At 43.1% G+C, this 13,109-nt stretch overlaps 1 protein-coding gene across 2 annotated transcripts in view; it reads right to left on the bottom strand.

The window, feature by feature from the left end:
• The window catches only part of DOP1A (DOP1 leucine zipper like protein A), a 1,012,538-nt gene that overhangs the window by 553,445 nt on the left and 445,984 nt on the right, over positions 1 to 13,109 (bottom strand). For both annotated transcript variants that reach the window (XM_078648131.1, XM_078648132.1), the window contains one exon: positions 8,114 to 8,388. In XM_078648131.1, the coding sequence (XP_078504257.1) occupies positions 8,114 to 8,388 (275 nt within the window). The remainder of the gene's footprint in view (positions 1 to 8,113; positions 8,389 to 13,109) is intronic.

Below are 13,109 nucleotides of genomic sequence, written 5' to 3'. Positions count from 1 at the left end.
TGGAGGAGTGAGAGGGGAAGGTACAACGGGAGATGAAATGAGTGGGGACGGTAAGGGGTCGGGAGGAGTGAGTTACGAGACAATGGAGAGATCATTGAAAGAGGGGAGGAATGGTAAAAATCGAGGAGAGAAGAAAAGTGAGAGGAGCAAAGAGACAGAGTTAACAAGAGACAGAGATAACAAAAGACAGGTGCATGTAAAGAAATCAGGAGAGAGCTAAATTGGTGAAGGGGTCAGATGGGAGGGAGAGAAAAGGGGAAGAATGAAAATAAAATGGACAGAAAATATTCGGCGGGATCCACTACTGAATGCGAGTGTCCAAAAGAGGAGGGGGCTGAAGAAATGGAGTGGAGGAGGGCACAACAGGTGTCAAAGAGGCTATGGGTAAAGAGGGGCACACAGTTCTGGTGGAGGAGACCAGGGGAGAGACTACTGGTAAAACGATGAAAATGAACACCTGATTATAGAGTGAAGGGGCGTGAAGGTGAAGGCGTGTTGAGGTGGGCGGAGTTAGCAAATAGATCGTTCTACCAGGGGATTGTCTGACATTCTGATAAGGGATCTCCTCTAGTGGCAAAAAGAGAAAATAACGGAGTTAGCAAGAAATAAGGGGGACCTAATAGTTCTAAGGCTCATAACATAGTCCTATAACAGGATTGGGTGGTGATGACACTCCCAAGCAAAACACACTTTTTGCCTGGTAACTGATTTTCTTTGAGCCTAGTGTATATCCTACAAATGGGGCCACTTATTTTGCCAAATATTTCAATTGAAAACTCAGTTGGTCCATACCAGATCATTAGAGAAAGAGAAAGATCATTGACCTAACAGACCCAAAAGATGGCATGACAACATTAAGGCAGTGGCAAGGGAATGCAGATACTCTCACACGGAGGCCGGATGAGACGAAGCAAAGGAGGAAACTTGACAGAGGTGCCTAATGCACAAAAAAGATTACAAGTCATTGAGAGCCTCAGAGAAGGTCCAGGAACTTTACAGATGGACCCAGATTCCCAGAATGCAGCAGCACCAAATAGCAAGTAGTGTGATACTTCAATCATAACAGGAAGAGGGGGCAGAAAAATATCTTGCAGTCCTGGGTTGTCAGCGGGGAACCTGCGCCTGGGAGTGAATGAGGCCCTTATTGCTGAATTTTGGGTTGTTGTAATGGGGGAAGGGATCACAGGTGGGAATGGTGTGGTAAATGGATAGGTGTGAGATCTTATAAAAGTGCGGACATACAAAGAGAAGCATGAACAGGCACATTCAAGCTTTCTACTTTTAATGTAAAAGGATTAAACTCCCCCACTAAAAGACGTAGACTCTGGAGGTACACAGGTGCCTGGTACCTGAATGTTATTGTCCTTAAGGAAACCTACCTGTGATGTAGGGACCAATTTGAATTGAGCTACGCAAAATACCAGTTCTGGGCGCCAGCACCGTGAAAATCTGCACGGGTTACAATTCTCCGTAATTGCCACCTGCAAGGGGCAAACTAAAATGAGGAGTAGTACCCTGTGTGTAGGTTTTGGAGTGTACAGCTCGAGTTTCTTCACTAGTTCATGACATTAATAAATGTGTACACCTCCAAGGCAAGACTGGACACGTTTTTGAAGGGCATCCTTGAGGAGGTTGTTCAAGCAAGCTGGGGAAAGGTGATCCAGGGAGGTGCCATTATGTGGGACCCTGACTCGGTAGAAGCCGGGTGGCAGGGCCGCCGTGGGTGCAATGTCTAAAAGTCTAAAGGGAAAGATCCAGAATGTGGGTTTTGAAGACACATGGAGGGTCCTTAAACCCAATGGATTAGAACTACACCATCTACTCCAAGTGTGGCACTTCCCTTCTGTGATTATACATTCATGTCACAAGGGTTGATATGTAATATAGAGGAAGCGAACATCGCAGAGCTAGCACTATCAGAGCACACACATATTGAGATGATATGGGCTATGGCTGAAAGGCGCAATCCAAGACAGTCATGGAGATTAAATATGGGAATATTCCAAGACTCAGCTGATAAGGCCGAAACCGCTATCAAAAGAACTTCTTTAAGATGAATAAAGATGGTGCACTACAAAAACCACACTATAGCGTGCCATAAATTCGAAAATATACAGTGCAGTGGAGTAATGGCAATAACCATAAGCTGAGCAAGACAAACATGGCTAACTGGGAGCAAATTAGTTGAAGAGATTAAAGCCTTGAAAAAGGCTAATAAAGCTAAATCAACTTCGGATTTGATCGCTTCATAAAGGATGGATGATACATAAACAAATGAAGGCAGGTTTGGAAATAGTCAAAAGTCACATCTGCATTCATATTCACTCAGCATATTCCCACTCATGAATCTTTCAGAGCCATCAGGGGCAATTTTCTATCTAGTGGCATCACTGCACTGCACAGCATGCAGGGTAGTATAGTAGCAAGCCTATGTTTCATATAAAGCACAATTATCATGCATTGCCTCTAGACTAATGTGTGTCCACAAAAAAAGTGGAGATTGATGCCTGTTTCTTTTGGGTTTCTTAAAGATCCCGTAGCAAACACCAGGAAATCTGTATCAGAAGCAGATTTCCAGGCACACTGCTACTCCCCTGTACTTTTATTGCTAATTTTGTGCAATGTGATCCACTGAACCAAATTACTGCCTAAATAGAGAAATGTCTCCCTCTGTGCTGTCTGAAAGTATTAGGGTGTTTGAGACTTTTTCACATCCAAATGGTAGGGGTACAAATTAGCCAAGCAAAGGTACAACTTTGCGGGTGTTCGCCATCTTCTCAGTGGCCACCACATGCTTCTCCCCTGGGAAGACCATATTTGTCCAACACTTAAGGCTGATTTATGGCTGCAGAAAACAGACCCTACAGGTTGATTTTCCTCCTTGATAAGTTGCACCTGCAAGGGGAAAGTGCTTCCGTATGAGAATAGGGGTCTGCCATTTGCACTCGGAGATTACACTCTGAATCTGTTCGGAACTATGGACGTCAGTGCTCGATACACATTACTCTTCGTTTACAGAGCGAGAGAGAAGTGGTAACATGGAAAGCGAGAAATACTGAGTTAGACGTGGAGGCTGTTCCCACCCTGGAGTCGCGCTGTCAATTACTTAGCACGCTCATCCGAAAGGCTCCTCTCAGGCGCCAGCCTGGAACCCAAGTGGCGCACCGCCGCGCGAGCGCTGTGAGCAGCTTTTAATGTCTGGGCGGAATCCATGAGCAGTTCAGATGGGTTGTCGTAGCAGGGAGCCAGAAGCAGGTTTCTTAAATAGCATAATTGCCAGATCGTAAATTTTAATTTGTTGTGAATTCTTTTCAGTGTGTTTGCAAGTGGCTTTGTTTTTTTATTGACATTTTGTAGCTAAATTGTTTGCCTTGCGAGGAGGCCCAATGTGGCATCAATGTATCCGGAAAATGTGATGACATTAATTGTCTTGGGTTTCATTTTTTGCTATCCGGGGCCAAGTTGATCCATTTAAACTATTTGCATGTGCTTTAAAAATGTAACACATAAATGTGTTGTTTGTAGTGTATAGGCTCAAGCCCGGGAGTTGTGTGCGCGTGCGCGCCGTGAAAGTGATCCCGATCGGATTCACGCGATAAAGCCAGATGGCAGCTGTGCACGTTGCGCGCGCTTCCGCGCCTAACAGCAAGCTGGTGGCCGGCAAATGCCTCTGTGAACCACTTTCAAAACGCGCATACTAAATGTCTCGCTTAAGGCAGCACATGCGCCGGTGCAGGCGAGACCTAAAAAGGAGGTGTCCGAAGGCTGGGTGACAGTCTCTGAAGGGCAGCTGGGTGTGTCTGGAGGTGAGCTCCGACATCATGCTGATGTCCTCGGAAAGTTAAAGAAGGGTCTTGTGAGGGCCTAGTGGAGGTGTCTGAAATCACACTCAGGGTCTCTAAGGGCTGGCCTTGGCAGTGTTAGATCTAGCTGGGGGTGGCCAAGTGCAAGCTCTGGGTCTCTTGTGGATGTGATGGGAATATCTGAGGGCACACCAACGGTCTCTTACTGGACTAGAGCTTAGATGAGCATAGGGAAGGTCTATGTGTCTCTGAGAGCAATCCCTTGGACTCTAAGGGGTGGTGGAGTTATGTGAGGGGACACCTAGAGTCCAAGAGTGTTACTAGGCCAAGGAAGAGATGATCGAATTTGTTGCTGACTTACTGATGCAAACTATTACTGAACTGGAAACAGAGGCTCTGGGGAGTGATATTACCAAATATGAGGATAGGGTGGCAGTATTTGCCCTTCAGTTGAAAAGGCTCCAGGCCAAAATGGCTTTATAGTGGACATGTAAAAAGGTTGCTGAGCACAGTTATGGAGTGGCTCAAAAATGCTTTCCATACCCTGTTTAAAGAGGGAAAACATCTGCTGGACTTTCTGATGGCCACAGTGCTTGTACAAAAATGGTTAACCTAAAGACAAACGTGAAACTTATCTTCCAATCTCCACAATGAATGTGAGACTAAGGTCCTTGCAAACAGACTGGCTAAGTGTTTCTGGGGGTAGGGGAGACTTTTCTATATCTAGACCAATTTGGATTTATACCGAAAAGAGCCACTAGACTTAATCTTAGAAGACTGCAAAACTACCTGGATAGGTTCAAATTTGTGATGGAGCTTATGGCTATTCTGCAATTAGATGCAAAAAAAAGTGTTTGGTTCTGTTGAATGGCCTTTCATACTTACAGTGTTAAGGAAGGTGAGTAAGTGTTCCAAAAATCTTGCCTGGGTAGGAAAACTTTAAACTATTGGCATTCAGATTTAGGGTGAAAGGGATATGCCACACAAGGTCCCACTACATAGGGGCTACAGAAAAGGATGCCCTTTGTCACCAATATCCTTTGGTCTGACTCGGAGTATCATTATATGCAGATGATGTTCTTTTATACATAACAGATCCTGAAGACATGTTATGTTATGTTATGGGAATTTGTATCGCGCACAGCTGCTCCAGCAAAGGAGCGTCCTGGCGCTTGACAGGGTAACCAACACAACACAACTAGGAAGGCAGCAAACTAAAACTAACAAACTTAAGGAAATAAAAAGGTCTTAATGGCCCTACGAAATAAAAGGAGATCATCCAGCGCACGTATCTTTAAAGGTAGAGAGTTCCACAGGGCCGCAGCCCGAACTCGGAATGAGCGGCCTCCAGCTCGGCTCAGCTTAAACCGTGGGACCACTGCTAGATCATGGCCTAAGGATCTTAAAGGACGGGCAGGGACATACGGAGACAAAAGATTCAAAAGAATCGGGGCAGAAGAGCCTTTAAGAATTTTGTAGGACAGGCAGACTCCTTGAGATATATGCAACAGGCAGTTCTCTGGAATTAAACATATTTGGGACAAATCTGCCATATTTCCAGTGGATACCTGGCAGGCCAGAAGTCTGGAATTATTCTTGTTTAAGGTGAAAACCAATGGTTTAACTGCCTCAGGTTATATGTGACTAAAAAAGCTAGAGGTTTCCAGGTGAGAAATATTGAAGTGCTGCTAGATCATTCTAAGAAAGAGTTTGAAAGATAAATAAAAATTATACAACATCCTCTAACGAGTGTCTGATAATTTCTTTAGATGAGCAGATGAAATACTCAGGCACTTCTTATGACAGGTGCAATCATGGATATTCCAGCCTAAGGCAATATTCGAGATAACCTCTGATGGTTGATGTCTAGCTCAAACCAGCATGATTATTTAGTAGCCCATTTAATGATTGCTAATGAGCAGGCACACAATGCACAGACTGAGCTATCATTCAAGATGAACAAGTACAGAATTGGTTTAAAAGGATTCATGCCTTATTTATGTGGAAGAAAGGTTACATCTTCTCTGCTTGGATCAACAGTGGTGACAGTAAGAGCATGGAAAGTGGTAAACTCACATGCTGACTGGAAACCCAAAGTTACACAAGAAGCCCCCCTGTAGGCATGGTACCGCATGAGAGAAGTTAAATGGCTTTCTGAATTTAAAACATTGGATTGTTGGGCATCTCAAAATTAAAGGACATATGGGGTAAAAGAGCCAATGTCCACATTCTCGCAGGTGAGTCAAGATTTTAAATTGTCCTCAGAACAATTGTATGAATAGGCCCAGGTATGACATGCTGTTAACAACTACATGAAGTTGAGAAGCTACTGAATGAAGGTTCTCCACTGAAGGAATGGCTGTTAAATGGAGAAATAACATACAAGTCTGTAGCTATAATTTAAAAAACACAAGGAGATGATGGATGGAGCGCTGCAACTTTTCACACACTCACCCCCAGTCACAGATCTAGGTTAAATCCATCATCATTCTTTAGCTCACTTCGCCAACTCAGTTCAGACCCAGCTATATGCAAATCAGTGTTGGCGCTGTGCCTCAAGGGAGCAGTCCAGCCCAAACTGCCAAGCCTGAGGCGAACTGAGGTGGCGAAGTGAGCCCGAACAGTTGGCTGACCTTCTGTTTCCAGCACAGGGCCACAACGGCTGAAGAAGTCTTCTGGGGCACGTAGGTAGCCCAGATATTCACATTGCCATCACTTGCAGCCATGCAGCACACAAGACCAGGACCCAATGCTCAAAGTTACACCTGAATGTGCTGGACCAGGGAGAGTCGTCTGAGTGCAGTTTGGTCATCCAGATGACTAGTTACCACCCAGGAAAACATTTGGTGATACCGAACTGAAATTCTACCAGGACCGAGAGAACTTCGAGGGATGTCAAATCCTATGGCCAGGACGGACTCACCCCATTTGTGGACCAAGGGGTAGCCACAAAAAGACCCCTGCTGACTGCTTCCCATCCAAAGCAACCTTGAACATCTTCAGCATCCTGTATCGGTTGCATTAGGACCACTACTATAGAAATGTAAATTAGGAGGATAAAAGTGCTAGAACTGACCGAAGACGGCTTCTCCAGCTGAGTTAATGTGTTATGGGAACCTTGCTGGTCCCCTTGACTGGCTCCCTGCAGGAGTTGGTTGTCTGAAGTAACTGAAAGTAACCGCATTGATACTTACCCAGGTTTTTTTCAAAATAAGTTGCTAAGTGTCAAATTTGCCACCGTTTGTTTAAGAAGGAAACTGTGCATATTTACTAAACCTTGCAAAATCTGTATCTCTGGAGCCCACCAGTGAATCTTTTTCACGTTGTTGTATGAAAATACAGTCTTTTGTTTAATAAACTAGTTCTGATTCCTTGAGTGTCGCGTGTATTTCTTCTTCAATTGTTTAGGTGCTGTTTAAATGCTTAACACTTCTTCCTTTGCATAAGACTGACTGTTAGATTCACTGATACTCAGGGTTGAGCTAAAGGTTTGACAAACAAAACCTACTGGTACTTAATGGGTTTGTAATTGTATTACATGGTGAAGTCGCACAACCACATTATATAATACACCTTATTTCCTCATACTACCGATATAAAAGTTGAATAAATTATATGTTATGTTGCATGGGCGGATAGAAATGCAAAACTGCACTTGCACATTATTCAGAACCTGCAAGTAAACCCAATAGTTACACTGAAAAAAAACACAGAGTGGCACACTTTATATAAATATTGTGTATGAGTTACAATGTCATTATGGAAAGTAATGTTGGGACCATTAGAGAGGAAAGGACAGGCAATAATATGATCAAGAATATGTAAAAGAGTGCGAAGATCTGAGAGGGTCTAAGCGTTGTATGGAGAACTGTAGGCATCCATTGAGAGAAAGCGTGAATTGCAACAAAAGGTAACGTTTGAAGGGGGGTTGGCAGAGAATACATTTCGGGTTTGGAAGGAAAGAGTAGAAAGTAAAAATATGAGTAATGAGAATAAAGGATGGTAATTAGCAGGGATGATGGGCAACATTCAAGCCAAAACCATAAAAGTGAGCCTTGACTAGATATCAATGAAGGAAATAAAAATATAGGGCATGGGGTTTCTTTGAGATGAAGGAAAGGTGAAAGATAGCAAAACAATTGTCGGTCTATTTGCTGAAGAACAATGACCATGATGGATAGTAGCACAACTGATAATGGACACTTCTGTGTAACACCTATACCACATCTTTCTAGATCCGAGGCGAGTACCTATAACCATACATGTCATATTCATCTTATAAACAGCATGATCTACAGCAATTACTATACCTTGAAAAAATTGGTCTTTTCAGCCATGTACCTCAGGTTTCCTTCTGAGAGTGGTGGCCTTATAACAACTGCCACTCTTCCCTGGTTTGGGCTTAGTGGCTGAGCCATTTCGAGGTTGCTCAGACTTTCCCCAGTAACCACAGCAACTGACTGTGTCAAGCCAACTAAGTCCATCACCAGGGAAATAGCAACACTTTGCACACGGAAGTCGCTTGGCAAGCTGCATGCATTCATGAGAGTCTGGAGCCACAATGGAGGTTGCACTTGCTCATGGTCTAAGATAAAAACAAATGAACATAAAGGTAAGCACAAACCACAACATGTAATATATTGCATAATACTCCGAAAAATGTGCTACAAAGGTTAATGAAGGTATACCGGTCTAACTGATATAAAAGCTGTAACAGAAATGCAAACCCCAATCCAAAAGACCCATTTAAAAAATAATTCCCAATTCAAGGGGCAGGGCAATCAAAGTAGCCAGCTATGCTTTCAAATGTATATTGACCAACAACCTCAGACAAACAGGTATCATCAATTAATCCTTTATATACTAAACCAAGTAATTTCTGTGAAAGAATCTACCTTGAGATCAGCCGCCTTCATCTAGTCTCAACCAGTAGAGGAAATGCCTAGCTTACAGGCATCCCACTATATTACCATTCAACTGTGTAAAGCATGTTCAATGCAGCTAAAAGTCTCTCAGCAAATGACAATGGAGATTTTATCAAATATCCCAATACCTGATGGAAATACATAAGGTCCATTTGTAAGGCCACGTTATCGACAAGTTTGAGACAATGCAGTTCGTTCTGCTACTTGGCAAATAATCGGTTCACCTCTGTTATTGAGACCAAGATGACAGCAATACAAATCATGAAAGGCATGAAACTGCTATGTTCTTTGGAAGAATGTTATTCTTCCGCATTTTACTCAGTTGGTATGCAATGTCCCAAGGATAATGGTCCAGACCTAGCAGCACATTAATTTTTCAGGTTACCTTGAACTACGATAATAGGACATATTATGAATACAAGCAGGGATGATTATGCTGGGATTGAGTAAAAAAAACAGTACCAGACATACTAGAAATTTAACCTTGAACATTTCATTGGTGTGGCTTATTCAGAAGTGCAAATAATAGAACTCAGATGTGGTACATGACTCCGAGTTCTTCTCACATTGATAAAAATCTATGACACAGCATATCTAATATTCGGAGAGGCAGGTAGATTTACCAGTATTTTAAGCACTAAAGCAGACATAAGGAAAAAGAGAGATAATAATTAAAGATTTTACAGATACTACTGCTATATGGTTGTTTATCAAAGATTTGTAGATATGAGGTATGAACAAAGAACAATTAGAATCCATGTATATTGTCACGTAACCGAAAACTAGTCAAACTGAAACAGTTTAAAAAAATCCCCAGAGATTTGTGAAAATGGGAATCAGAGATTATAAGGGTAACAATGCTTGCGGATATTGCAAAAGCGTTTGACCCCGTGGGGTGGGGGTACCTGTTCATTCTCTTTTGATGACTCAATTTCGGACCAAACTTTATTGCCTATGTTCGAATGCTGTATACAGGCCTGATAGCCAAGGTTCAAGTGGGCTGCAAGAAGCCTGAGCCCTTCCCCATCCAGAGGGGGTGCGAGATAGGGTTGCCCCCCTCCTTTTCATAATCGCTATTGAGCCGCTTGCAGAATGGCTACGATTGATGCATAGTTGGGTGGGTTTGAATAGATGTGGATGTTTCCAACAGGGTGGCTCTCCATGCGAAAGATGTGTGTGTTTTTTTACTGACCCGGTGATGTCGGATCTTCGGGCTCCCCAGATCTTTTGCATTTTCGGCGAAATTACAGGCCTATACATTAATGTGACAATAACCCTAATGTTAACGATTCAAGGCTCACTGGATCCGACCCTGAGCAATGCAAAGCCCAGCACTGCCACGCTGAAAGCTTAACTTCATTAGACACCAAGCCACACAGAGCCTCACTGCACAGCTGAAAGTTTCACCACATCCAACACCAAGCGATGCGGAGCCCCGCAGAGCCTTACAGCACAGGTAAAAGCTTCATTGCATCCGATGCTGAGCAATGCAGAGCTCCGCAAAGCAACATAGCGAAGACCCCCCCACCGAAGTCAGAAGCAAAAACCCAAACCCTCAGTCGGGACAAACTTGGTCCTATATTGGGCCAGTGCTATATCACAGTTGGCCTGAATGTGTGACTTTGCCTTGGTCTAGTGCAACCAAATACCTGCAGTTGTTGCTTCGCGGATTTTGGCACTATTTTTTATCTTAAAATTTCTAAACTCATAACTCCGGTTCTACTGATTATATTTGTGGTGTAATTTTATTTATCAAAATATTCTCTATTTTTCTAGATTGGTTTGGGTATTTTTTTCGTGTGGTGTTTTTATTACTGTCTGAGTGTTGCAAAAAACATTCACACATTGCTTTGAAACTAAGCCTGACTTTGTGCCAAGCTACCAGAGGTTTAAGCACAGGTTTATTTAGTGATTTTTGTGATTCATCCTGAAAAGGATTGTGATTATTACTTAAAGTGGGTCCTTAAATTAACAACAAATTCTTACAGGAGTGCTACAAGCAAGAATAATGTGATCAATAAAGATGCAGGTGAGGTCTGATGTGCACTAGCAGAGCTGTGTGGGTCACACTGCTAAAACAGCCTTATTCTGGAGCACACACAGAGCTTTGAATGGATTCCTGAATTATAACTGTGTGCATGCCTGGGAGGGATTAAGGTTCACTCGCACAACTGTGAAATCCAATGCTGGAATAGCAGAAGTGCTGAAAGTCATGGATTATTAGAACTTAGTGTACAGTTGCTGCAATAGAATGTGTGCCACAGCATAGGGACAACAGTGGTACTATTCAACAACTGTAGGTGAACATGGCAAAAGATCTGTTTGTGGGTTTGATATCAATTAGTAGAACTGTCATAGCTGTATTTCAATACCTGGTGCTGCAGTTTAGGATTGGAGTGCTTTGAAAAAGTGGTGCATAGGCAGAAGAAATGGAAAAGCAGGAGTACTCAAGATGAGGTTACATTAGTAGTGGTATAAGAGCACTGATGAACGGTCTGGTACTCCAAATAAGGGAATAAAGGAGGTGCTGCAAATCCAAGCTGCAGGTACAAGTAGCTCTGCATTTAAAGGTGATAAGGGCTCCTTTTTCCCCTAGAAGGAGTGAACTGGAGGCTAATTTGCAAATTTAGGAAGGAAGGTGGCACGCGTAAATAAGAAGAGGAGAGTCCTAAAACACTCCCTTGTCCCTAGTGACAAAATACCTTGCAAGGTCCTTTAAATTGATATATATTCCCTGCCTACTGTGTTTGTAAATACAAGTATGGCTTGAAAAAGGTATACCCCTCTACTATGTGGAAACGCACTCACCACTGCATTCATTTACTGTACCGTATTTATGGCAGCGGTCCGTGCACACGTATAGCCACTGTTGCTGAATGTGTCCTGTAAGCAGATTATTAGATTGTGATCCAACAGTAAAACTCTGACACCTTTAGTTTGGTCTCTTGACTAAAAGAGAAAAAGCTTTCTTATTTAATAGTGGAATATCTAAAAAAACACAAATGTGTATTACTTGGTTGGGGTTCAGCGTAGTCTTATAAGAAAGGAGTAAGAAATGGTGGACACAGAGCGGATATTGAATCACCAAGAGCTTGACAGATAGATACCCTGAGGACTATTTTGAGTGTATCAACCCCAAGCCCAGGAAGGGAGATGTGGCTTCTAATTGGAAATTTGTATAATGGCGCCCTGAAGACCCACATAGCAGAGCCAGTCTTGCACTGGCCCGGTCCCACGACTTCAGCAAGAGGATGCATTCTTGGATCTAAATGAAGCACTATTTAAAACATCTGCATAGTTTTTCGTTTCCACTTGGTCACTAGCATGCAGTGCCTTAGGTTCAGGCCATTAGAAGAAAGTCAATCGAAAGAGCCCGTCCTTTTTGGCAACACAAATTCAGTAATTTATAAGAGAACGATATGAGTAATAGCATTATTCATAATAATACCAGTAATAAAACACATTTAGCCCTAATAATAACACAGTAACTGCTACTAATAATAGCAATACAATAATAATAATAATAATCATCGCAATATAACACCAACAATAATAATAACAATAATAAAAAAAAAAAATACAAGGAAAAGTATAAACAGTTTAAGCAATGGGGTAAGGTGGTGATAAACCTGCTGCTGCAGTTTTCAGGTCAGATAGGGCGTCCACTACTCCAAGGCCTTTAAATTGGAACAGGGTGTGCCACAGGGTTCTGCCCTGAGTCCCACCCTATTTAATCTTTATGTGTCCCCCCTGGCGGAAATAGTGGAGGGTTTTGGAATCAGGGTTGTGTCATACGCCGACGATACACAGCTGGAAATCTCCCTATCGCAGGCCCCGGATTCGGCAGCCTCCAATTTCAGGGCATGCATGCAGAGCTTGCCTCCTGGATGGCAAACAACTGCCTGAAACTTAATGGAGCTAAAACCGATGTGCTTGTGGTAGGAGGTGGTCCGTCAGTGTGGTCGTCGGCATGGTGGCCAGCGAGTTTGGGCCCTACCCCTATACCATGCACCCAGGCGAAGAACCTTGGTGTTTGGCTGGATTCTGACCTTACCTTTGAACTACATACTAGACGCTTAGTGGGGACGTGTTTTGGAGTCCTCAAGGGCCTACGGAAAACCATGGATCTCCTCCCAATTGAGGCCAGGAAGACGCTGGTGCATGCTCTTGTTACTTCGCGTATGGATTACGGCAATACACTCTATCTTGGTGCTACCGCTAAATATGTAAACAGACTTCAGGTGCTGCAGAATGCTGCGGCCCGGTTGGTCCTCATGCTACCTAGGAGGGCTGCCTCCAAAAGTGCCTTAAACTTGCCTCACTGGCTTCCTGTTAGGAAGAGAGTGCTGTTTAAGGCTCTCTGCACGTGTCATCACATTAT

This window comes from Lissotriton helveticus, chromosome 6 (assembly GCF_964261635.1).
Source record: "Lissotriton helveticus chromosome 6, aLisHel1.1, whole genome shotgun sequence".
In the NCBI taxonomy this organism is placed as follows: Eukaryota; Metazoa; Chordata; class Amphibia; order Caudata; family Salamandridae; genus Lissotriton; species Lissotriton helveticus.
This window is presented reverse-complemented; position numbering and strand designations above follow the sequence as displayed.